The 22618-nt window shown below is 42.4% G+C and overlaps 2 protein-coding genes across 2 annotated transcripts; both read left to right on the top strand.

Annotated features, from left to right (window-relative positions):
- Window positions 1-526: 526 nt before the first annotated feature.
- On the top strand, window positions 527-11472 carry taldo1 (transaldolase 1). The gene is made up of 8 exons (XM_083680160.1): window positions 527-716; window positions 5400-5523; window positions 6326-6433; window positions 6809-6940; window positions 7490-7665; window positions 9266-9463; window positions 10336-10481; window positions 10900-11472. The coding sequence occupies exons 1-8, from the start codon at window positions 617-619 to the stop codon at window positions 10930-10932; spliced, it is 1017 nt and encodes a 338-aa protein (XP_083536286.1). The 5' UTR covers window positions 527-616; the 3' UTR covers window positions 10933-11472.
- A 353-nt stretch (window positions 11473-11825) lies between these two features.
- LOC310811865 (uncharacterized protein) lies at window positions 11826-22289 on the top strand. Its single transcript, XM_083680205.1, has 15 exons — window positions 11826-12001; window positions 12914-13047; window positions 13667-13857; window positions 15759-15863; window positions 16259-16397; window positions 16730-16883; window positions 17285-17417; window positions 17896-18051; window positions 18209-18246; window positions 18824-18853; window positions 19104-19270; window positions 19760-20196; window positions 20467-20566; window positions 20804-21053; window positions 21179-22289. The coding sequence occupies exons 2-15, from the start codon at window positions 12922-12924 to the stop codon at window positions 21259-21261; spliced, it is 2109 nt and encodes a 702-aa protein (XP_083536331.1). The 5' UTR covers window positions 11826-12001; window positions 12914-12921; the 3' UTR covers window positions 21262-22289.
- The last annotated feature ends 329 nt before the right edge of the window (window positions 22290-22618 follow it).

Raw genomic sequence — 22618 nt, 5'->3', positions numbered from 1 at the left:
CGCACTTCCGTATCCCAGTGGTGGAGTGTGGCCACTGTTGAACCCACCCCTTCCACGAAACTCCCGTCCACAACAGTGTCTGATTGACAAGTCTAACCAGCTCAGCACAAAATCCAAATGAGATTGCGATGCAATTTCCACTTTGATAGCGCATGTCATTGAGGAAATTAAATAGCAAAATGAGGCATTGCGATTGGTTTATCCAATTTGAGTGAGCATGTCAATGTTGACAGTCACATACATTTTGCCTTTTCATTTTCATTATGTCACAAACAATGAATACTTGAACAATGCATAATTTTACATTTCATAGTGGCAGGTAAATGCTTCCATATAGGCCAAGCATCGTGGAAATGCGCCTAAATAGAGTAAAAAAGAGGCTACTCATTTGCATTGGCTGAATCAGTCGGAGATGTGGAAGAAGGGCTCTTTCCCCATTGGTCGAGAGGAACTGGCTGCATTACAGCAACCCAACCTCCGCCACGTGCACGCGACTTTCTCCGTTGTCTCGACAAGCGCGCTGCAGTTCTCGTCTGTTAAACCGCGGTCTCGTGTATCCAAAATTCCGCTCTCACGTGCTTTCTGTATATAAAGGCTCACTCTGTCCCCCATCATCATGTCTAGTGTGTCACCTGACAAACGACGAAAGATGGAGTCAGCGTTGGACCAGCTGAAGAAATACACCGTGGTCGTTGCGGACACCGGAGACTTCAATGGTAACGTTAGCTAGCTAGCCATAATGCCATTGACCGCTATGGCAATGGGCCATGATTGGACGATAGCTGCTGTAGTACTGCTTTACCAATTTAATAATCCTAACTAGCCAGCAAGCAAGCAAGCAGGCAAGGCTTTTTAAGTTTGACAGCTAACGTTTGCTAGCTTGCTAGACTACGTGCTTCTGATGAGTCGGGGTCTCTTCCCTTATGACATTTTTGAGAGCTAATATTTAACTTGCTGTGCTTTGAATGAATTGTGAGCAGACAAGCTGTGTTGCTATTATTAAGGTCGTTTTTAGTTAAGCAAGCGTAAGCTTATGACTTGAGTGGGTGTGACTCGAGGATAGTATGGTAAATGTCATGGTACGGATAGTTTAAATAATGTTTTTCCGCTTCCTCATTCAGAGCACGTACGTCGTTTCTGACGTCCATCAACTAAGTCGGAGGCGCTGAATATAACTAAAATATTGCATTGATCTGGTATCTGTCAAATGCTACGTGAATAGCTCTTATTACCTGTCAGGTCATCACATAAATGACTGACTTCTTCTTTCATGGCACTTGTTTGAGTAATCTACAAAGTGTGTACTGTTGGCTAATTCCATTGTGTGCAAACCAAACATTTCCTCATGCTTGCCCTGCCTTGCTGCAAGTCAGGATGACAAGACAGAAACGGTCTGCCTGTTATGTCTTACGGGTAACTGGATAGGGTGACTTGCTACACAGAAGGCTTTAGTTAACCGGATAGCCTCCTATGCAAGTCCTATGCACTGAGTCGGACGTTCTATTGAAATAAAAATTACCACACTAGTGCAAAGACGCATCTTGTAACAAAATCCTACTTTAACTCACACTGGTGTGATGGTTCTTCGAGTGGTTAATTATCCGACTAATCGGACATCAAGCTTGACAAATGTCCCTGCAAAGTAACATTTAAACTCACTTTTCACCTATTCGAGGGGTGTACTACGAAGCGAGCTAGGGGGGGGGTTAGCGACTTCAGCTCCAACTCCGGATTTGGTCAGGGTTAGCTCTTAATTGAACTTAATTTAGGAAAGTTTAGCACAGGGTAACATGTTAACTGTCCCGCTTTCCTTCTGCAGAAGGCAGCCCTAACAGTCTTTTTTTTTAAGCTCTGTATTGGATAATTTAAAAAAAACTAAACTGTTCGGGCTACATCTTCCATCTTGTGCAGGGGTGGAGCCATAGGAAACCTTAGCCAGGGAACACATGTTCAGTTCGAAGTGACCTACAACCTGGGCGTAACCGTAGGGAACAACAGGTGTACACAATACAATGAATGTAATCTTATTACCATCTCTATACAGGAAATGTATCGAGTCATTGGAACAGCTGAGCGAGGATTGCTTAAACAGTTACAAATAAGTTGTCATTCAGTTTGCATTGTTTGTACAATATCGAGAGCCGAAATCGACCCCGCCCCTTTTATTTTTGGTAGCAGATGTGCCTGTATGTCCTCTCTGTTCACCATTAGCTGGATTTCCAATTTGTATTGGATTATTTCGAGTTACGCTCCTGACCAATACCATGGTGTGGACTTAACCAGTGTCAGTCAAGCCTGACTGTGTGATGAGTGTTTACAACAAAAAAGTTAACAGTTAGGACCGACGAAGAGCAATAATGAACTACGATTCTCTTGAGGCCACATCGCTCCGGTGCTGTCTCCGAACGCACTACACGCTTGTTCATCGTGACTCTCTGCAACATGCTTAATCATCGTTCAAATATTAAATTGTGATCAGCTGTGTACATCTAACCTACAGTAGAGAAGACCCAGGACACAGACTTCTCTTCCATTTATTCTAGATAGACTGATGGGATGTCGAACGAGAGGTGTGAAACAGCGACGACTAGCGGATGAAACTGAGGAGCGTGCTCAAGACTCAGAAATTACAAACATGTAATTTCATATTTATTATATGAAAATATAATATGCCTACAATTTGGTTCACTACTAGTAGACCTGGTTGGTTCTCTACTAGTAGGCTTGTTTGGAGGTTTTCCAAATGTGTTGAGCAACTTGAATGTAGCTTAGCTATTGGTCCCATTGTCATTGTGAAAGGGAGGTCTTTTGCCAAATTCCTTGTGAAATGTCTTTACCGGCCAATTCTGTTGTAAGATGACAGGTCTGGTGGTTTGAACTGAATACTAGTGTCAGATATATTCTCCAGAATTGAAATGCTGGAATAGAATTGAGGGACCTTGGAATGGTTAACATTTGTTATGGTAGGGCTTTACAATGTAGTGTTCTGTAAATGAGGCATGCGCACAATCTGTGTATCATAGAATTTCAGCATGTCATACGATCTGCATTGTGTGTGATACGTTCAGCATGCCTACGAACACTCGAATCAAGTGGTGTTCTTGTGGCTGCTGTAGACTTAACAGGAGCAAGTTCTTTCAGAAACCAGTGTGTACTTGTAGCAAGAAATGCCCACTATCAGTTTATCTGACTTGAATTGCTGATTGGCTTTTTTTAATTCATATTTTTTTAAATATAATTCACGCTTTTTCTGACAACAACAACATTGATTGCTTGGACCTCTGGCCCTTTTGATAAAGAAAGGAGACATGGGAATGATTTGAAATCTGCACCTCCCTCTTCAAAAGGAGACTACTTTTGCCATCTCTGCCTTTGGTTCAGTGTTGCAAGAAGTGTGTTTCTGTCAAGTTCCCTGGTTGCAATGCAAGTACAAGCTTGTTCCCTTTGTTCTTGCATGTGTGATCTGTGTATCTGACAGTGCATGGTCAGAAGTATTCCACACTCTTACTAACCCATGTGGTGAAACCCATACTGTGAGTTACTCAGTTTACAAATTACAGTTAAGTCACATGATGTCAAAATGACACTTGGCTTCTTTACCCTGTTTCCTGAAGTGTGCACTTGTTGTGTGCTCTCCCCTACATGGATTTAAAAGGAATTGACTGGTGTCAAATATTGTGGTGGAAACTTCCTCGAGCCCATGCTCACACAATCCTATGCTTTTATGTACATGTGGGGGGACTGCACAAGTGCACCTTTCAGGGAAAAGGAGTAGAGAATTGGGATGCAGCATTTGTGTCAGAGAGAATGGGTGTCCAGAATAAGTTCCTCCTCAGAGAAACAAAGGGAGTCTTTGTGCTTGGTGCCGCTGTAGGCCGTACCCCATCCCTGGCACTGGCAGGGGTATGAACTGGCAGCGGCCCCCCTAACTGTTAGTTCACACACAATGCAGATATAGGACATAGCCATAGCAGCCTTTAGGGGGCACTGTTTCTCTCATTCCACTGTTGTCTGAGTGGAATGAGTACTTTGGCTGAATCATCCATTTTGCCCCTGAGTTGGCAGGTAATGTAAACATGCTCCATTCAGGCTGTGAAGGCCTTAGTTTCCTCTTTAACAAGTGATTGGCTGAAAATACCACATAATCGCAAGGTTCCTGGTTCGATTCCGACCCTCAACCTATTTTGCATGTCATCCCTCCTCTCTCACCCATCCTTCCTGCCAATCTCTACTGTCTCTACCCCAATAAAGTGGAAATGCCCTAAAAACATATTAAAAAAAAAAAAATAAAATCCCACCATAATGCCAAGTGGGTAATGTTATTTCTGTAAGTGCTGTACAGTGCCCTGCTAATCAGGTTGCTTCAGAAGTCTGTTGGTTATCCCTGGTCCACTTCTGCTTAAAAACAAGTGATGCTTACTGAACAAGGAGTTTAGGGTTTTGACATGTTCCTGCAACTTTCTGTGTCTTGCTTGCAGTGAACAGAAGCTGAATAATGTTCTGTAAAATAGATTATAGCCAACGAACCCAACACATCAAACCACTGAACAACTCCTTAAGCGCCACTTTTGTTTTGAAATAATGTGTCGCACCCCCACATTGAAGACCATGAGCATATTCTACGACTGCTCTTCTATTTCTAGTGTTGTGTCAGTGTCATTGGACATGGCGAACGTGAGAAGAGGGTACCGTCATAGATGGTAATGGTATATTCCAGGTTGCCAGTGGGCTGAATGCTCTGCCCATGTTTTCTTCTCTCCAATGGGTTCAGGTTAACTTTGTTGCTTTTGTCGAGTTGAGTGCAGAATATTTTATGACCATTAGAGGGTGCTGGTTGTCCAAATAGAAGGTACTTGTTGAGACTTATTTGATCTGCTCAGTTATATACTGTACTCGCCTGTTCCTCAAATGTAGCCTAAACCACATGAGCCTTTATTGTGATTGTGCACACAAAAGATGAAGACTACAGCATCTTTCTTTTGCAATGTGTTACTCAATTTGATTCCGACTAGCAGCAGGGGAACAAAGGCATACAGACGTTTCGTGCTTCTTCAGTATTGATTGAATGAAAATGGCGATATTCCCAAATAACTCACTCTCAATTAGATATCTTACAAGATGTAGTTTAGTCCCATTCAAGTCAAAACAGGCTTATTAGATGTGGGATGTATCAGGATGGTGTTTGGATTTTTTTTTGTAATACCAGAATCGTCTCTAAAGGCAACATTATTCATTTAATTTAACAGGTCATAAGTGTTACAGGAGGAGTTGCGAAGGAAAGGCCGAAAAATGTAACAAACGTTACGGCAGCAAGCCGCCTTCTTCAGGGTTTCGTGAGTGGCACTCCTGGACTTGTACAGTATGTCTGTTATGTTAACCCTCCCCATCTCTCCCTGCAGCAATTGAGGAGTACAAGCCCAAGGATGCCACCACCAACCCCTCTCTCATTCTGGCTGCTGCCAAGATGCCCGCCTACCAGCATCTGCTTGACCAGGCCATCAAATATGGCATCGCCAAGGGCGGGTAAGATAAGTGCATTTGAGTGGTGCTGCGTCCCAATTAAGCTCCAGAAGCAGAAATGTGCACGGTACACCTGAGTGCGATCCCCTCACATTAGATTAAAAAGGATAGGATCGGTGTAAGTATGGGCTTGAGAGAGTTTCCACCATTTTAGAATGAACATGGGCTCGGTAAGCTGGCGCTACCAAATGCTCTTGTGAATGGAGTGCTGGAGGCGGGGAGCCCTATTGGATCCATGCGATAGTTGAGATTGCAGAAAAGCATGTTTGATGATGATCTTCAAATGACCATACTAGACCACAATAAAATATTGCATTTGAATGTGTTGACATTTTTCATCACATTGGACTAAAAATTAGGCTCTCTGAAACTGAATTCTCATGATTTAACACTTCAACTTAGCAGAAGCCAGATATCTTTAGAGAGCGCTCATTCTGGGATAAATCCTGATGTATACAAAAAAAACACTTGTCAAGTCTCTGCTGGAGATTAAAGGAAGCCACAATCACTAAGCAGTTAACCTTCAATGGTTTTTGATTGACTTCAAATTGATCATTGTAATTAAGTAGTATGTGGAATTCCCTCGGCCAATTTTGTGTTCCCTATGAAACTGAATAAAGTAAAGCCGCGCAGATCCTGTTTGAGTACTCTTGAATATTCTTTCCTTCTAGAATGTACAGATCTGGCCTGAGGCCAATCGTGTTGCATCAGTGATTAGTTGAAGGGAAGGAAGGGTGCATTTTAAGAGAAGTCAAACAAGACCCCTGTCTCTTGTTAACACTGTTCTCTCTCTTCTGTCCACCAGAAATGATGACGAGCAGGTGACCAACACTATGGACAAGCTGTTTGTGAGCTTTGGCCTGGAGATCCTAAAGAAGATCCCAGGCAGGGTTTCCACAGAGGTTGATGCCAGGTACCTGGAACCCTACACAAATATGTACACACCCTACATTGGATTCAAAAACATATGAGTCTAAGAATGTTATTAAATACAGGATGGGTCTGTTCCTTTGTTCTCACCCTCCCCCACCACTCCCTCTGAAACCATAGCTATCCATATGGTAATCATACAGCGTTTCTCAGAACAATGGCTATAGAACTTTAGAGGTGTGGCAAGAGAAAATGTAATCACAGTATTTACACAAGTTGTATCAGTCATATGAAAGTGTATATCCTTCAAACAGTTCTATCAATGTATTTTCCATAACAGTGGTGACTTGACACAGTTCCAATTTGTGTTCTTAATGCTAACTCTACCCCCCCCCCCTCTTCTCCCACTGGACATCAGGCTGTCTTTTGAAAAGGACGAGATGGTGGCTCGGGCTCTGAGGCTCATTGCCTTGTATGAGGAGGCTGGCATCAGCAAGGATCGTGTGCTGATTAAACTGTCCTCCACATGGGAAGGCATCCAGGCTGGCCGGTGAGTTATGTTTGCATTGCGTGTGTTCGAGAGGGGTTATTACTGTCAGCTATGCGTGCATGTATGAACAATAACATGGTATGTGCAAATCTTGCCGCAATGCGTAGGTGACTAATGTATAGACTTCGTCACATTTGTGTCTATAATGTTTACCCAGAACATGCTCGTAGTACAAAGTGGAATGTTGCCATCAAAAGACATACCGCCCCTTAGCTGTGTGTTTTCTGTAATTCCATGACAACTCAACAATGCAATGTGTTTTGTGTTTTGGAATTGGTGCCTGTTTTATAGTACCTGATGTTTCTCCATTTAAAACATTTCATGGACGGGCCCACAAAGCTCTTACTCCCCCACCTAGATTTATTTGGGTTCAGTTGATGTCAATGGAAAAGCATTTTTGGCAGCCATGGCTGCAGATTTGTTAGGGCACAGAAGCGACCCGATCAACGATGTAAACACTGCCCTACAGGTATCATTAAATGTGCCTCTCTGACCTTGTATAGCTATCCTTGAAACTGCCTGTCTAAAGGTATGTGTGTGTGTGCGCAGGGAGCTGGAAGAGAAGCACGGGATCCACTGCAACATGACCCTGCTGTTTTCCTTCGCCCAGGCAGTGGCGTGCGCTGAGGCCAAAGTCACCCTCATCTCGCCCTTTGTGGGCCGCATCCTGGACTGGCACAAGGAGAATACAGACCGCAAGACCTTCGAGCCCCAGGAGGACCCAGGTAAGGAAGGAAGGGCTGGGGTGGGGTGAGTTTAGCCCAAAGCTTCATAGTAATAAGAAAGCTTGTCTTTTTTAGGCAGAGGACAAAAGATGATGAATGTGCTGTGATGTTCAGGGAATTCACCCCTGGCTGTTTTGTACACAGATTTGATGGTAAACACTGACAGACTTGCATGCATGTTTAATTATAACAACCACTGTCTGCTCCCTCTCCACATGACAAATGACAAAGTAAGTTAAAGGTACCATATGCAGGATTGCACCCTCTTTTCATTGCGATGGAAATTGCAATGACAATTCAGTCAAGCGTCTCCTGTCTCCCTCCCCTTGCTCAATGCAAACTACTGAAACAATGAATTTGTCCATAATTTTCACAAATGGTATAGTTATATGACTTTGGAACCTGGACCGGTGTGGTTGAAATGCAGTCTTTATTTAGTTTGGAAATGTTTGCGGAAACATGGATGACACTCGCATTCGCTAAACCTGAGGTTTCAAACAAATCCCCTCATTCCCCAAACAAAACTCAGACAAGGCTGTAATGGCAAATGGGACGTTTACTAGGAAAAATCATCAGAATCTACACTCACTGAACACTTTATTAGGAACACCTGTACACCTTCTCATTCATGTAATGGTGTGGGGAATGTTTTCTTGCCACACTTTGGGCCCTTTAATACCAATCAATCATCGCTTGAATGCCACAGCCCATTTGAGTATTGTTGTTGACCATGAGCATCCCTTCATGACCACAATTTACCCATCTTCTAATTGCTACTTCCAGCATGATAATGCACCGTGTCACAAAGTAAAGGTCGTCTCAAACTGGTTTCATGAACATGACGAGTTCAGTGTTCTTCAGTGGCCTTCCCAGTCACCGGATCGGAATTTAGTAGAACACCTTTGGGATGTGTGAGAACGGGAGATTCACAGCTTGATGGTGCGCCTGAAAAATCAGCAGGAATTCTGTGAAGCAATCATGTTGTCATGGACCAGAATCTCAAAGGAATGTTTCCAACATCTTGTGGAATCAATGCCACAAAGAATTGAGGCTGCTTTCAGAGCAAAGGGAGGCCCTACCCAGTATCAGTATAGTGTTCCTAATAAAGTGTTTGGTTAGTGTGTGTTACAAACTTATTTGCACACAAAGGCTTCCGTTGCTTAGGCCCAGAAACATACTGATTTTGGCAAAATGAAATTGAGGCAGGGTCTTGGCAGGTGCACACATTGTCACAGACTGCCAATGCAATATAGGATTCAGCATAGTTATTTAGTAACATTTCCAAGGGCAAAACGCAACATATTGTGTCTTTTTTTAAAGGTGTAGCATTTTGTTTTTGTAAAAAAAAACACTTGCAGTGTACACATTTTCCTTACTGCTTACAGTGCATACTACCTGACTGAAGCTATTTTAGTTGACTAGCTGAGTTCCACTCGTAACTTTAAAACTAGAAGCTCAACTTATAGATGTTTTTGTTCACTTGTCGATTATCATAACTCCTAATATTGCGTCCTTTCCCCTTTTTTATCCCTTTTACTATCATCAATTTACCTTAACAGACTTATTTTAACCCCCCCCACCCCACATTGTCTTTACTCAGGGGTTGTGAGCGTGACCAAGATCTACAACTACTACAAGAAGTTTGACTACAGCACAGTGGTAATGGGCGCCTCATTCAGGAACACAGGTGAAGTGAAGGCCCTGGCAGGCTGCGACCTACTCACCATCTCCCCTGGCCTGCTTGGAGAGCTCAGCAAAGACCACAGTGCTGTGAAGCCAACACTCACACTGCAGAAAGGTAAACAGATTTGCTGCGAGCCCCTTGGGCTAGGAAAAGTTGCTCCTGAACTCTGTTCAGTTTTTCCCTCTTAATGGCAAAAGTGGAATTTTACTCAAATAATTTGTGGTGATGTTGTCTCATCAGCCCACCAATATAATACTACAAAAAAGGATGTCTGTGAGGCTCTGTCGGGCATAATAATGACATTTCGGTACCATGCGTTTTCTGAAATGGGGCACACAAATAATAAAACAAGCGCAGAAGGTCCCCCAAGTTTCTTATTGAATTACTGTACTAAAGGAACTTCACTAGATGTCAAATCTATTCAGCCTATGAAAATATAAAAACGGTGGAAGACAAGTTGACCATGCTGGGACAGATGATTGAAGTCCACGTGACACACAGGCTGCAGCAAGGCTACTGCCCTTTAGGCATCTGCCCTGGACCGCCCACAGTTAGCAGGTCTGTGTCCCTCCGAGACAGCCTCCCCATTTGATGGCCGGTTTGAACAACGCGCTGTGCAGAATCACTGATCTACAAATCACCTGCTGCAAGAAATAACCACGGATTGTTGGTCAAGAAGCGAATCTGCAGTGCGTTGCAGAGGCTGATCATCTCAGACGAGGAGAGCGGCTTTGAAAACCCGTTGTATAAATGCTGCAAAGTTGTGTGCACTTCGTCAGTGTCTGTCCGCCTGTCTTTGTTGCATGTTGCAAATGGAATCCATGCCCGCACTCAGAGAAAATTAAACAATGGTAGGCTACGAACTGGGGAAATTGCACTTTTCTTTTTTCTTTTTTTATAATCGTAGGAATTAAAGCGTTGACTTTGACAGCCCCAAATAAAAAGAAAGGTCATTTTTAAATGTTTCAATTTCATCTCATTTTCAGCGAAAGACTGTGATCTGGAGAAGGTGCACATGGATGAGAAGGCCTTCCGCTGGCAGCACAACGAGGACCGCATGGGCGTGGAGAAGCTGTCGGACGGCATCCGCAAGTTTGCTGCCGACGCCATCAAGCTGGAGACTATGATCAAGGTGAGGGAGGGGCTGGCGTACGTACGGGTCTTTTCACCAGAGAGCCCTTCAGCACAACACTTTTCTGGAGTCTTGTTCTTGGCTAGTCTACATATTTGATTAATGTCTTGTAGTTTTCAACAAGTCAGGAATTGTTCTATATGAATCTAGTTCATATTATCGATTGTTGGTAATGCTAAGTACTTGACATAAAGCGTAACCTTGGAATGAGTTATTGATTGAACTAACCCAGTAGTTGAAACAGAAAAGTTATGTTGTAATCTGTCTGTGGGTGTCCTCCCGACAGATTATTTAACTCCCGACAGATTAGATTATATTTTATTTTCTCTTCAGCCAGTATGTCACTACGGACCCCTGATCTCTTGCACCACACCACATGAGTTTACTGTTCTCCTCATACTATTTGTTTTCTCCTCAGGAGAAGATGCTTAACGCAAAGAACGGTCAGTAAAAGGGGACCAGACATCCACCCCTCCCTGCAGGAAACGCTGAGGGGGGGGGGGGGCCGAGAAGCAGCCTTCTGTCCACCACTACGGGGCCAGATGGGACCAAACTCACCCACCTTCCTGAACCCTGGCCCCTCATGGGAACCCCTAAAACTGAAGCATTGCTCCTATAGGCTAAGATTGACTCTGATAGAATTCCTTCTTGTTTTTTTGTTTTTTTTTACTCTTACCATATTTGTTTTTGAATTCAGCAGCACTGATGCGATGCATGGTAGTTGCCTCCATTTGAAGATTCATGTCAGATTAAATAATACAGCGGGTCAGACTTGGCCCCGCCTTATTGGGTAGTGACTTGTGTCATGTGACTAGGACCAAAGGCCTTTTTCCATAGGCTAGGACCATCATGTTTTGGGTTGTAATGTACAATGTCTTACTTCCCAGCCCTGGGGTAAAGGGAAAAACCCAAATCATAACAATTGACATTCCTCAGGAATTTCTAATAATGAATATACTGTTTCATCAATTAAACTCTCCTTAGTGATCAATGTGGTGTTGTCTTTATTTTCTCGTCAAACATTTGCGGATGGTTTACTGGACACCGACGAAGCCTACTCCTCCATCTTTTTTTTTATTTTTTTATTGAAAATGTCTGCTTTGTGAGCCTGTGTCATGTTACTTTTGTTTGACTGTCAGCTACATGTATTAATTAATTGGAATTGTAGGGACTTTGTTCGGCAGTTACATTATAAAGGATTGGCAAGGAACTTTGGCTCTGTATTGTTAACAACAAAGCATATCTGTAAAGTACTGTGTCTGAACCTGGTCTCCAGTCTAGCCGGTTTAGCTAGTTCTAACCATTCCACAGCTGCACCATTCCACACCTGCTCTCCTGCCACCCTTGAAAAGGAGTTGAGACTTACGGAGACAGAACTCAAGAGTTGAGCTGTACGATCAACCGAAACAGGACCAAATAACTTGTGTGATCTGATTGAGCGAGGGGAAACCCTTGGGTTGTGTGACAGATTTGAGTTTTTGAACGCCACGTCAAAGGATCCTACACAACTATAGTTTCAGGTATGCCATTTACACCAGAGATGATAGACCTATTCTTTGTGAGTATGATTACTCTTTCAGTTATAGTGTGTGTATCATTGTCAACAGACCTCTAGCAGGCTTCGTTATGAATTATCACAGAGAGCAGAGCTTTAGAAACATGGCTGTATTATTGAGGACAATGGAGAGGTGAGATGTTAGTCCAACTTAATGGCCCTCATGTCCTCTCCTTCTCCTTTTAAATATCTCATCTGATAGATCAACCATTTTGGCACACACCCCTAAAGGACACTTATTTTTTCTTTCTTTTTTTATAATACAAAATGCAACTTTAACTGAAATTGTACAACGCCATAACCTGGGCAGTGTAATGTGTTATTTCTTATGCTTGTGTTTGTAGAATTGACCATGTGTCGCCTAATGTCCCTTTCTCCAGTGACACACCAATAAACATGTCATTTTGGTCAGGCGAAACCATAAATCTATGGGAGTGAAACCTGCGGCACATAACCAGTATTGTCTATTCAGCCAGTCACTATGCGATCTCTGCACCACATTCCACATTAGTTTACTGTTCAGCATCCGAACAGCCAGAGGCGGATGGGTTCCCCTGGAGTCTGGTTCCTCTCAAGATTTCTTCCTTGCCACTGCCACTTTTCTCTCCTCCAGGGAGTTTTTTCCTGGGCTTGCTTTTAGGGGTCTATGGTTTGGTGTTAGATCATATTGTTGTATTGTATTTATTGTTTATATTGTTTTGTATTGTTTTGAAGCACTTTGTGAAATTTGTCTTTAAAAAAAATGCTATACAAATAAATTTGACGTGTGTTAAGCCAGTTTGGCTTTAAAGAGTACAGTACATGATAATCCAACTCTCTATTAGTACTTGGGTATTTATAAAGGTTATCTCACTGTGTGTGTGTGTGTGTGTGATAGAAGCCATAATGTGGTTTGGAATGTTACTGGGGCTCCTGGTTATGGCACCGGGGCTCCACCAGCCTAGCTGTGAGGCGTTCTCCCTGGGTGCAGTGGTCCATGTCGTTCCCCTGGACAAAGACGGAGGAAACACGGTGAGGCTCCTGTTTTTTTTTCTGACCGGTGCTGAGATGTCAGCTGTACTTTAGGGAAGAACCTGGAATGGCGCAGCTCGACCATCATAGTTTAATCCATTTTCCAAATGTACAATGCACATACAGTATGTGTAGCACCCTAAAACAAACATTACAATCCATCATTATAGTCTCTAATCTCTCTGTCTCCGCCATCTTAAAACACATAAAATGGCCATATTTGTATGTTTCTCTGTGTTCTGTTGGTGAAGACTGTACCTGTAAGAATAACCTTTAATGCGCCTCAGAATAATACCACGTGCCACATAATAATGCACCTCAGCGACAATCCTTCTGATCTAAGTGTAGTTTACTCATGGCAAGCACTAATTTAACAAGACATAAACACGGGCCAGTTTTTCAGAATATGTCATCTAGATCATAATGACCCTGTTTGTATTCAATTCTGTCCAATTCTGTGTAATAACAAAAAACAGTCACCTCTATCAATTAGGCCTACAAATCTTTTACTGTCACTGTGTTAATACAATGTTGTTACGCCTGGAATAATATCTGTGCTATTACACAGGTATAGGGGCAACTTCTTGTAAAGTGTTACCAAATTCTCATGATCTTATAGGTGAGGGCTCACTACAGCGTGATCTCCCCCCTCCCCTGCCCATCATTGTCTGGGGTGTGTGAGACAGGGGCAGACTGTCAGGTATACACCACCTCTTTACCCTACGTCGGAACTAAGCCCGCCTCCGGATGGTGCGTCCGCCAATGGCAGAGGACCATTTCCAGCAACTACACAGCCAATGTGACTCTCGGGTAGGTGATTCACTCAGAGTCACTCATTACCTGCTACCATACGATATGATTTCCATTTCCATTTCCATTTATGGCATTCAGCAGACGCCTTTATCCAAAGCGACTTACAACAATTATTAGGAACACTATACTAATACTGGGTAGGGCCTCCCTTTGCTCTCAAAACAACCTCAATTCTTTGTGGCATTGATTCCACAAGATGTTGGAAACATTCCTTTGAGATTCTGGTCCATGATGACATGATTGGTTCACGCAATTCCTGCAGATTTTTCAGGTGCACTTTCAAGCTGTGAATCTCCCGTTCTACCACATCCCAAAGGTGTTCTATTGGATTCAGATCCGGTGACTGGGAAGGCCACTGAAGAACACTGAAATTGTCATGTTCATGAAACCAGTTTGAGACGACTTTTGCTTTGTGACATGTTGCATTATCATGCTAGAAGTAGCCATTAGAAGATGGGTAAATTGTGGCCATGAAGGGATGCTCATGATCAGCAACAATACTCAAATAGGCTGTGGCATTCAAGCGATGATTGATTGGTGTTAAAGGGCCCAAAGTGTGGCAAGAAAACATTCCCCACACCATTACACAACCTCTACCATGAGAAGGTGTACAGGTGTTCCTAATAAAGTGTTCAGTGAGTGTAGATTCTGCATGGGTTACACACTGTAAATGTTCAGTACTAGTTTCCATAACATAGCTCAGTGTCTTTACACTTCATAGTTAGCAGCTGGGCTGTGGCCCAGAAGATAGGCTCCCTCAAAATGTTATGTAATACCAGAATGATGTAATACTGTTCATGTCAACAACCTTACTTATGTTCCTGTTCCTGTTTTATTTGATGGTATTTGTGCACATATTGGTTTCACCATTCAGAAATTACAACACTTTTTATGCATAGTCCCCCTATGTTAGGGTACCCAAAAGTGATGGGAAAATTGGCTTGACAGTTGTTTCTGGTAAGTCAGGTGTGTTCCATCACATTATGTGTGCAGGCTTAAGAGAGCTGTCAATGTCTAGTGTTGATTCTAGGCTTTGGATTTGCCTTTGGAGTCTGCTAATGGTGTCTATTAATATGAGGACCAAAGAGGTGTCAATGAAAGTAAAGGAATCCATTATTAGGCTGATAAATATGACAAAAAACATCAGAAACATCGCCAAAATCCTAGGCTTGCCAAAATCAATAGTTTGGAACTTCATTAAAAAGAAACAAAAGCACTGGTGAGCTCAGCAATCGCAAACGGGCTGGTAGGCCAATTAAGACTTCCACAGTGGATGACCGAAGATTGCTCACCATAATTAAGAAAAACCCTAAAAAAAACTGTCCCATAGATCCGGAACACAAAAGTACCTAAAAAGCCTGCAGAGGTCTGGAGGTCATATCCCAGAGTCAACCTTTAAAGGCCCACTAAAAGAAAATCATAATTTCCAGTGTTTTGGTTTGAATTTTAGCTTTAGCTCAAATCAGCCCATGGGCTTCTCTTTCCTCCTTGCTTCACAGAGAGCTCAGAAAAGGTACAATTGTAAACCCACAACCGAAAATTATCCCATAAAATGCGTATGCTATATCTCAGAATCATTTTCTTCTTTTTTTTCCCCCAGAGATTTACTGTATTCTACAAAGTTCTATCTAGCGCTGCAGTGAGGGAGGGGGGGTGTAACCATGTGACGTTTCTCTTGTGTTTGTTCTAGTGTGTACGTTGACAGACAGTCCTCCACTGAGTTAGAGAGGTTAAGCCACATAGACACGTTTCCCAAATTTGCAGTTGTTCCCCTTTAATAGCAAGCCTTCAGTGATTGGTTTATTTTCATTATTGGTGTATGGCGTATGACCAATTCAGGTGAAGTAAAACAAAAAGGTAACTAACCTTTAAATTCTCCTCTCTTCCTCTGACAATAGGTCCAATGTGGATGTGTTTCTGTCAGTGAAGGCTGGACCCTTTATTCGGGCTAACACTGGTAGACTGAACCAGCCCCCATACTGCGGCCTGCCTCCCCCGCTTAGGTACCTGATGCACTACCTTGGCTGGACCTGTGTGTTTGCACTGCCAAAGACACATCCAAACACATGCAATCTATAGGCCTAAATACAGTATACCTGCTATGTGATACAGTATGTTGATACTGTACTGATATATAGGTATGTTTAGGTGATAATGCTCCACTTCATCTCTCTCTCCTCCTTTTCCATTTCTTCCTAACGTTTCTCTTGACTCTCTCTTTTTCTCTCAGTCAGCCCCACTCCCCCTTTTCTGTGCGTGTCCTTCTCCCACTCTATCTGAACAGCATCACAATCATTAGCCTGTCCTGTTGTGTCACTGCTTAGCTGTTTACGTGTTCCAGTGTCAGGGCTTGTATGAACTTTGTATGACTGTGTATCTTTCCATGTTCTTGTGTCAGGGCTCGTGTGAACTGCCCTCACCACTTCCCGTTGTCTGTGAAGGACCGAGACAGGGACAAGGTACGGTGTCGATTTGCCAAAGCTGAACTCGGGGAGTGCCTCAACTGCATCCAACATGATTTCCTGAAGTTGGAAGAGGTATAACTCCCCTTAGGGTGTCTCTGTTTCCGTCTGTGTACTGCAAATGCCTCAAATGCTTCAAAACCCCAAAATAGAAGGTACAAGAGGTATCTCAAGGTTAGATGTGTCATTCCTCTTCCTTTCCTGTTTAACAGGTCTCTCTCTCCCCTACACCATTGCTTTACTATTCTCTCTTCCATCTCTTTCTTTTATCATTCGCCCTCTCCCCTGTTCTTTTTCTTTCCTCCCTTTCCCTTTCCCCATTCTCTGTGAGGTACTGTTTTAGCAAAAAGAGCCAATCCTCTTTTCAAATGCATTCCATTTGATTTGGCTCAACCACTGTTTCATAGGATAAGTGTATTCTGGCATACGATGGTTCATCGGCCGTGGGGCAATACAGCGTGCAGCTGATGGTGGAGGACTTTATACCTGTGCCCAAGACCAGCCATGATACTGTCCATAACAAGGCACTCAGCTCCGTCCCTGTGCACTTGTCTCTCACAGGTGAGTCTGACACAGCACATTACAGCACCTGAGTGGCATTATCTTTGTGGTGTTGAAAGAATAGAATTATCTACAGTATAATGGGACTGTATGTCCCGTTTTAAGAATAAGGGACATTCTGTTGGTCTTGTCATAGTGACTGTACCATAGAGATAGAACGGAACAGTTCTACTGTATCTCTGTGGACTATACATCCTCAGTGCATCCCTTTTCTCTACTGTGCAAGATGCACTTGATTTCAGTCATATTGATTTTAGGTTACTGTGGATGGACCTATCAGGCAGACTTGACAATAGGCCTTTTAACAAAACTGATAATTTGTGGAACACTCTGGAATGAGATGTGCTCTTAAAAAATAGAGTCTGAGAGGACTGTTATAATTTGTTTGTTGAATGTTCCAGTGGAAGAGGCATCTTCGAGCTGTAGTGCAGAGCCTGTAACTGCAGGACTTACGCCAGGAGGGGGCGCTACCATCTATGTTTTGCCCTATGAACAAGTCGACGTGACTCTCAGCTTTCGCTCAGAGCTGGAGAGGTCTGTGTTTGCCACACCTGTTACTGAACCTTTCCTATACTAACCCTCCTTTTGGTCATTTTCTTGTGTTTGGACTTTCTCAGTCAAATGTGTGTAAAATAATTGCTCTTTGTTTTGTGTAGCCATTATCACTTTAAGGCCAAATCCTGATTTCAGTTACAGTACATGTTATACACAAACCCTCATATGATTCATGCAATCTTTTTTTTTTTTTTACATTCTGTTATTCGGTTTTCTAATACAAATATGCATACAGTGTCAAACAACATGAATAGTTAGAGTCTATTAACCCATTCCCCAATGACATCCCTCCCTCCCTCCCCCCCGAAACATGCAATTTGACCGGGACTTTTATATTACAAGCAGGTATCTCAAATCAGGATTTATCTCTTATTGTACACATTGTTCTCTTATGTGCACTATATTGGCCATACTGTAGGTGTTTTTAGGTGATTGCATCTGTCCTCCTCCTCCTCAGTGTGTCGGAGATAGCGGTTGTTGGTCCTCCTCCTGACCTCTTCAGAGCAGTGCTACAGACCAACGGTTCCCTAGCCACCATGACAATCACATGGGTCAGGAGCCCAAATAATCTGACCGCTCTTTTGCCCATATGTTTTGTGGCCAATACCAACAGGTAACTTACATTTGACATGTACAGTGTGTCATTTAGCAGATGCCCTTATATGGACCGGAGCATGCATCTTAATCATTGCATGTAAGATTTTTTTTTTTCCAAAGATAAATGCAAGTAGAACAAGTCTAATACAGTATACAACCTCTTGTCTTCACAGTTTGCAGTCTGAGCCCAGATGTGTATGGTTCTACCAAAGTAAGAACAATCCCAATTTGTGTGTGTGTGTGGCAAATGTGCGGCAGATGTGCTACCAAGATTATGCATATTATTGAATAACCCTAAACCTCACCCTCCGAGAAACTTGAAGAGTCATACAGTATAACACTATGGTATCCACTTATGTCAGTTTTATTATTATTATTATTATTATTATTATTATTATTATTATTATTATATTGTATTGCATTGCTGATTGTTTTGATTGTTGTTTGCTGCATTGTTGAGGAGCTTGCTTGCCCTCGGTATTTCATTGCATTGTCTACGGCTGTATGTATATGATTAATAAGCTTTGATTTGATTTGATTTATTATAACTGTAGTCCCAGAGCTAGCATCTTACACTTATGCCTTTACCTTAGTAAGCTAACATAATAACATAATGATAAGATATGACTTTAGTATTGAGTATGACATATGAAACAACTTCATTAACTAGATTGTTATTGATGCCATAACTAGCAATCATTACAGGTTTGCAGAGAGAGTGAAGAAAATTAACAGGGGATGCATAGGTAGTTTATGTTTTTAAAAGTTGGTCTGTTTATCTTTTCCAGGGCAGATGGATTCCTTACCTGCTGGAACAGGTATAGAACACATTCTGATAGCTGCAGCCATTTGGATATACAATTCAATACAACACAATGAAATACAATACAACCTTACTCATCCCCTCTGGGCAATTTCAATGAAAGCTGTATGCCATATTCATTTCCTACCAAATCAATCATAACTCCTTTAACAACTAAAAAAACATGAAATCTCTGTCTCTCTGTGAATATCTGTCTGTCTGTTGTCTATCCTTCTCCTTATATGTCTCTGTCTGTCTCCTCCCAGAGCTGAAGTGTGGGAAGACTGAGATGACTTTAGTGCTCCCAGTGTCCACATTCAAGCATCTCAATCTGTCAGAACTCCAGCTCAACAACCCCTCCTGTCCTGTCAACTACAACACAACCCATGTGACCGCCCAAATCTCCCTGACTGGCTGCGGCACAAAGACAGTGGTAAGACTTTGCCCACTGTCACATGTGAAAAAACAATATCTGAAAAAAACATACATACATGCCATCCACTGAACTGACGATATATGAATGAACATAAATTCACTCATATGTGTACTCATATGTGATTGATATACTAGCTACATGTCAGTCAGACAAGGGTTTCCATAACTACAGGGATCAGGTCATTCAAGAGGTAGAATTTGATATATTTTATGCACTTGTATAATAGAGGCTGTGGAAATTCTGTGGAAATCCTTGAATTCTTTTGCCTACAACCTGGTGTTTTTGTGTTAGCTTATGGAGCTATTGCCTAGACTTTAGCTCAGTGGGCCATCATGGTCCTGTGTCAAACAGGCTGTCACTACTGATTTCACTGTAACTGGGGTTTAAAAGGGATCATTGAGATAAGGTTTCTGTGTTTATGTAATTCAAGTGACCCATTCCCTCACCTGTCCCTCTCTGCCCATCTCCTACCATCTTTCTCCCCAGCACTCCCATTCGGAGCTGGTTTACACCAACATCCTGCAAAGCATCCGCCCATACACCACCATCAGTCGAAAGCCCGCCCTGGTCCTACCACTCGCCTGCCGCATCCCTGGCAGGGAGGCCAAGGGCCCACGCTACGTTATCACCATTCCATCAGAAGTGGAGACATTTGGTGCTGTCGAATTCTGGTTGGAGTTTTACCTGCCGGGGGAGGGGCCTTTGGCCAACGAGACCCGTTTGCCCAAGTTCCGTAGACTCCGCCTGCCAGAGCAGGAGCGGGTACGGCGAGACTTGCCAGTCCAACGGTTAAAAAAGGCCGACTCTCTGGATCTACACGTGTTCTCCAACTGCTCTATTGACAGGGCTGAGTTGATGGTAGGCAAGTGCATTGAGTCAGCGACAGAGGACTTCACGACAAGCCAGCCTATCCTCGCCCGGGGGTCAGTACAGGCCAGGGCCTGTTTAACTCCTTACTCAACACTATGACAGTTTTGGTCCACTTTCAGAGCGTATTTATTTCTTATCAAGTCATATTTATGACATACATTTTTTACTGAAGCTGCAGCTGTTTTGGACCATGTCCCTCATGAACCAATAAAATACATTCTCAAATAGGAAACTTGTGTGGGATTGGTCCACCCAACAAAACCATTCAGGCCTTGTATCTCTCTCTCTCTCTCTCTCTCTCTCTCTCTCTCCCCCTCCCTCAGGTGTGTGGCTGGAAATGGAACACTGGAGATTATTACAACATCCTCCAATTCCAAGGTCTACCGAATCGACATAGGCACTCTAAAACATGAAGGAAACACGGTCTGTCTGTCTGTCTGTCTGTCTGTCTGTCTGACCATTTCATAATTTATGAGTAATACATTTTTTCCATCTGGATGCTCATAAAATCTGTTTGTTTATGACCTACAGTTCTCTCACATAGTTTTCCCAGAGATTTGAGAATCTCTCCAAAAACATAGATGAATGTATTATGTCAAGTCAGTATGTTTATAATGTAGTATTAAGTATGTGGTTTACTGTGTTTCCTGTCCTCTGCAGATGTATGTGGAGTGCACAGTACATCTCTGTATCACCACCATACCCTCTCAGAAGTGCCCTGACCCATGTGAGGAAAAAACAACCAATAAGGTATTAATTGACAATCTGCTGACCAGAACATACACCATTCGCTCTGGTCCTGTTAGTCTCCTTGCCGCCACAGCTACCACAACTACCACAACACCTAGTGCCCCTATAGCCACAACCACAGGCATCATCACGACAGCAGTAGCAGTAACAAGCTCAAAAGGTAGGTGTACACTATAATTGCATGTCATTTGCACCAACTAGTGCTGTGAATTTTGAATTAACTGACTTTTGCCCAAATTGACAATCTTGTCCATCTGTTTTGTCTCACTTTTCCCCCTACGCCAGCTTCAGAAGAGGCCTCTGCCATGACAGTGGGTGTGGTCTTGTCTCTCATTCATATGACTCTTCAGATGGTCCTTCCTCACTGAATACATGGAGTTTATCATACCAAATGTGAAATACTGTATATATGCATGCTGCATCATGTATGATAACTACACCACACCTTTATTGTTGTAGCAGCACAAATTGTAATACTGTTCCATAAATTGTAATACTGTTCCATAAGACTACTTAAATGTAATTGCATCCAAAGATTCCAAACATAAAACGAGTGCAGAATACACATTAATAATATTTACACAGGAGTTACATTGCTATGGCTCTGTGGCTCAGTTGGTAGAGCGTGACGCTAACAACGCTTAGGTTCTGGGTTTGAGCATATAATGGCATATATTATTATATATTAAAATGTGAAACATTGGTTTGTTACCACCGACACTGACAAATCCTGCTTTACAAACCAAAGCTTCAAATCATAGTTTTATTTATTTCTTCACACTTGTATTGTATTGTATTGTATTGTATGCTGGATTATTTCATCTCTTCATCCCTCTGGAAGGCGATATTAAGCAATACATTTGGCTTCAAATAAAATAGCAATTGTAGGCTATAACAAATGTGGATTGTCATGCAGTGACAGAATGATAATTGAGGTAATGCAAATGCAAATCATGAACGATTACATTTAGTAAGTCATTTGTAAAAGACATAGCTATAGCTAGAGACATAATGAACATCTCAAAACATCCACTTCGATGCCCTTCCCTTGACCGGAGATAGACTCTGCCTTGACCACAGCTCATTAATTTATCAAATTAATCACTCATGTTTAGTATTTGGTCGGCAATCCTTTGCATACAACTGCCTGAAGTCTGTGACCTACTGACCCCACCAGATGCTGGGTATCTTCTCTGGTAATGCTCTGCCAGGCCTGTACTGCAGCCACCTTCATTCATTACATTTTTGTGACGAAACACACCTGAGAAACTAGAAACACCTGTCAAGCCAATTGTCCCATCACTTTTGGGTACCCTGAAATAGCGGGACTATACATAAAAAGTGTTGTAATTTCTGAATGGTGAAAACAATGTGTACACAAATACCATCAAATAAAAGCTTTTAATAACTGTTCATAATGTTCACACGACTCTTAATCAAGAAATCTGAATGTTGTACAACTCAACATGGGTTTCAATGGTCACCAAAAGTAGTCACCAAAAGTATTTTTCTTAAAGAAGATAGAACTCTCACTAAACTTTCTCCACTACCAATAATTATAATACTTTTAGCCAGCTAATAGAGCACACGAAGTTTCAACTGAAAGTTACATTTCTCGTTCACCTTGATCAAAAAAAATATATAATAATAATAATCTGAAATTATCAAAAAAATCTGATCCTCACAGTACACACACAGTGTCTAGGGAGTAGGAGCTAGAACTTG

This window comes from Argentina silus (genome assembly GCF_951799395.1).
Source record: "Argentina silus genome assembly, chromosome: 11".
Classification (NCBI taxonomy): Eukaryota; Metazoa; Chordata; class Actinopteri; order Argentiniformes; family Argentinidae; genus Argentina; species Argentina silus.
This window is presented reverse-complemented; position numbering and strand designations above follow the sequence as displayed.